This window comes from Eleginops maclovinus, chromosome 5 (genome assembly GCF_036324505.1).
Source record: "Eleginops maclovinus isolate JMC-PN-2008 ecotype Puerto Natales chromosome 5, JC_Emac_rtc_rv5, whole genome shotgun sequence".
In the NCBI taxonomy this organism is placed as follows: domain Eukaryota; kingdom Metazoa; phylum Chordata; class Actinopteri; order Perciformes; family Eleginopidae; genus Eleginops; species Eleginops maclovinus.
The window spans coordinates 13153804-13158070 of NC_086353.1; the positions used below are offsets into that span (position 1 = coordinate 13153804).

General features: G+C 40.0%; 1 protein-coding gene across 1 annotated transcript in view; it reads left to right on the top strand.

The window, feature by feature from the left end:
* pcdh7a (protocadherin 7a) overlaps window positions 1-3665 on the top strand; it is a 39680-nt gene extending 36015 nt beyond the window's left edge. The window contains exon 5 of the mRNA XM_063882711.1: window positions 1-3665. This exon is cut by the window's left edge and continues 398 nt beyond it. Within this exon, the coding sequence (XP_063738781.1) occupies window positions 1-141 (141 nt within the window). The 3' untranslated portion in view covers window positions 142-3665.
* Window positions 3666-4267: the final 602 nt, after the last annotated feature.

The following is a 4267-nucleotide window of genomic DNA, read 5'->3' on the forward strand; positions in this document are numbered from 1 at the left end:
GCAGGCTTTGGGAGGCGCCAGCAAGACGAGGAAGGAGGAGAAGGCCAGAACCCACCTGAGGTCATTCCACTGACGCGGACAGGAGGGGACTACAAGACCACGTCCTGCCTCACATTGTCACGCCGAGAGGTCTACCTGTGACAGCCTTGCAATTGAGCAATCATCACCACACTACTCCATTTTCTGAAAAACAGAGAGGGTTGAGAAAAGATGTTTTCTAAAAGCTGTTTATCAAATTGGAACTTTTGGATTCTGACTATTATTTATAGGCATCTTAACTTAATCAAGTGATGGACTAACTCTTCTGAAAGCTCTGAATAAGAGTACTTTCAAAAAAAAGAAGTCTTTTTTAACTACTACTGAAAGTTGCTTTTAAGCAAATATCCTCTTGTATGTCCATATGGAGGAAGACAAATTCTTCTCTTTTTCTTTGTACCTGAATCAAATGCATGCCTGACCCTCTGCCACAGAGGGATTTGAGTGAAGAAGAGAAAGACTGAGACTGAGTGAATCCTGATGCTAAAAATGCCTCAGTTCATATAAAAACTTTTAGTGAGGCTATAGCAGGCAAGATTTGGACTCATCTGGTGAACCATCTGCTGAAAACCACCGAGGTCTTATCCAGCCAAAATAGTTGAAAATAAATAACGGGTCTTCGATTGAGTTATTTGGATCTAACTCAAATCAATCAAACTCTCAAATTCAGAGCCTAATAAACTCTATGGTAACAAGACAAACATATTAACCAATTAAACTGCTTATCCCGTGAGAACCTTAACAAGTCTTAAAAAAGTATTAAAGAACTGACAAAGTGTGTCACTGTACAGTTATATTGTAGAAATACGTGCTGATCTCTTAAATCAGGTATCTTTAAAAACAAATGATTCAGAACAAACTGCAACAATGTCAAAATGCCTTTTTTTTTACGGCAATCCAATGTAACCATTCAGAATACAAGGTTCCCGTAGTGTCAGTAGTACCACTGAATTCCGGCGCGTGTGAAAATATGTCTTCATTATTTTGCCTTTACACCCAGTCTGTATGTATATATTGTATGTGTGTATTTGCTAAGACGGCAATGTTAATCCTTGCGACTGTCCACAGTTTCAGAGTAGACTGAGGTGCTGTGTCCATTACACACCTACAGTATCCAAACAGTGTTCCTCTATCATAACTGTTCTTTCGCACACACACGTGCACACATATACACATGCACGCATGCACGCACTTACACAAACACACAGACCTAAGCATGAAAACACAAACTCATACAGTGCATTTACAGAATGTGAACATGCATAGGGCCTCAGATTATGACATGATTCAGTGGCTGTGAAACATAGAGTATATAATAACTTGCATTAACTTTCATACAGAAAACATAAGGCACGCACACACACACACACACACACACACACACACACACGCTCACATACTATACATCATATTAAAGTAGAGAGACAAACTCATTTAAGGATTTGCGCAATGCGCGATTCATATGCACTGTGTGTATGTGCTCTTAATCATCATTTCTTTACATATTGCCTCTCATTAAAGTAGCCGTAGCATTTTGCCTGCTCCCCCCAGCAAGTATTTAAACATGAAATGTATTTAAATAATTACTCATCCCTCTGACTGATGTGTGGGGCTTCATTAAAAGGAATTTCAGACATGTCATCTACTGTATGTAATGATACTGTAAGTAGGACTAATAGGAAAACCAAATTTCTGTAAGAAAAAAAAGGAAATGAAAAAAACTCTGCATGAAAAAAAGATAATACCTTTTTTTCTCTTTTCTTAACCATGAGCCTTTTGGATACCACGCCTATTTGGATACATGTGTATTTTATGTATGTGCTCACAGGGAAATAGAGATGATGGCAGCAAGTGAGTTAGTTTCAGTGGATTAAACTGTTCCTACTTTATCATGGAGTAAGTTTGGGTAACCTTGGGCCATTCTCTCAGTTCCTATGGCCTGAAGTTGACAAAATGTGTCCCGCAGGTTGTAACAAAAAAAACACAACTTAATGGCAGCGCAGAGTTGGCTGTACTCTTTGCACCGCACAGTGCCGACCTGAACACGCCCATACCGCTGTGCTGAACTGCACAGATAACAGACTCCTTCACATTCGTCCTCCTTGCAGCTACCGCACGACTCCAGACACACTCTGCTGCACTGGGCTGAGGAGTGGGTGTGGATCGAGGCCAGCACATCTTAATTCCCATCATCAGTGTGTGGTTCAGTGGTGTGATAGGAATAATAGGGTTAGGTCGTCCCTGTGGTCTTAATGAGTTTCTTTTCTCCTCTCTTCTCCTCCCTTGATCTGCACTGATCTCATTAATGTCCGGATTGGCAAATGTAACACTGCTGAAAATTGCCAGTAAGCGTGTCTCTTCATTTTACCGGTTGTTATGGATCAGATAAGACGAAGGAGACATGCTTGTGCTTGATGTGCTACAATTTAGTTCACAGATCTTTGTAGAGCATAGAGTATGTCAGAAAGGAGAGTAACACTCAGGTAAGATGTGCGACAATGTTCCACTTGTTAACTAACTACACCGTTGCTGCTTGACTGTCCCCTCACTGAAAGGTAACCAAACATGTGGAAACAGTGAAATAGGAAGTCTTCATTTTACAACGGTAATCATCCTCAGAAAAGTGTGTGTTCATGTGCGTGATTACACTTTGTATACCTGTATATACCTTGAACTTTACAACTCTGTGAATGACTCCCTGCTTGTTTTAGGCCACTGATGTGCTTACTCCCTAAGCTTTCATTACCCCCAAATCCCCAACATAGCTGTTAACGGAGCTCTGTTACTGATGGACTGTGCTGAAGAACTTAAAGCGTAACGCACGGAGTTAATCTGTTGAAAAGGGTTTGGTGAATACAATCACAGCTTCCTCTGCTTCTGCTCCGCTTCTTACTCTGAGGGACAGAAGGACACATGCTCTTTCTCTGGGAGAAAGAGTAGAGATAAGTGTTTCTCCATCCCTTGGAGGCGATGTCCATTTAGTACATTTTGGACCGAGACTCTTGACACAGCCCTGCCTTCTCAAAGTGGCAGATATTTCTACAAACTGCTGTTTTATGGCAGTTCCATTATGGCACCTTTCAAACCTTCTCATTAAGATTTAAGGGAACTTGCTGTACATGAATCTGTGTGAGTGTGTATCTTTTTTTATACTGCACGTTTAAACATGAATATCTTTCAGTCAACTGGAAAACAGAGAGGGGAGACAAACATATTGGAGCCTAACATGTGAGATCCATCACCTACTAATCGGGACATTTTGAAAAAAAAGACACTTTGGCGCACATCATGTAACTGTCATCCCCTCGTGCTGTTAACCTTATAGCCATGTACAGATAAAACTACACTGTAGAACAGACAACTGGAAACCATAACAGACAATGGCATGCCTAAGGTCTTCAAATCTGCACTTGAGAAAAAATTAGAAAAAACTGTTATTTTTATTTTCCTCTTCTTTGTTTTCTTTTCTTAAGGGGCTGGCTCTGTTTTTTGCTGCTCCCTTCCTGTAATTACATAATGAACTAATTGCATTTGCTATGACGAGGAAGATGAGGAGATGCCGACGTATGGTTTGGTATGAGGAAGAATCGTGTAAATGTTTGACTTTGACATTAAAAACTTCAAACACTCTTGTTTGTCTGTTACCTTAACAAAAAGTCACAGAAAAGATGAGTTATACAGTGGTTGGGACACTCAATAACCATACCAAGTATTTGCCTCAAGAATATCAGTAAGGAACATTGCATGGGAACACTTTGAGACAAAAACGTTTAGTGGTGCTCACAAGAGAGTTTTTGGTGAGGCTTTGTGATAAGGCACCATACAGAAATCTTTTCCCAACATTTTTCATCTACTGACTTTCTTTAAAGGATCTGCAAGCATCCAAATGATCAACATGATCAACTGGATGGAAAGTTAGAGAAACTCGTATTAATAATTACCATTTGTAATTGCAAGTGACATTAGGGCGCCTTATTAGAAAGTGGCAACAAAATGGTGAGAACATTTTTTTCACCCAAGGTTAACTTGCTTGCTTTTTCAGGAGCTCTTGAGTGTATAAGTACAAACCCCCACTTCCATTACAATTGAACAAACTGCTTTTGACTGAGGACCATGTGATACAGTTGCAAGCTCCAGAAACAGGGACATATTTGTTTTTGACATCTTCTGTTTCCAAGGTCAAGAATAAAGTGGTAAGCTTCAACTGTTAAACAGTTTTAAAGCCCAAACC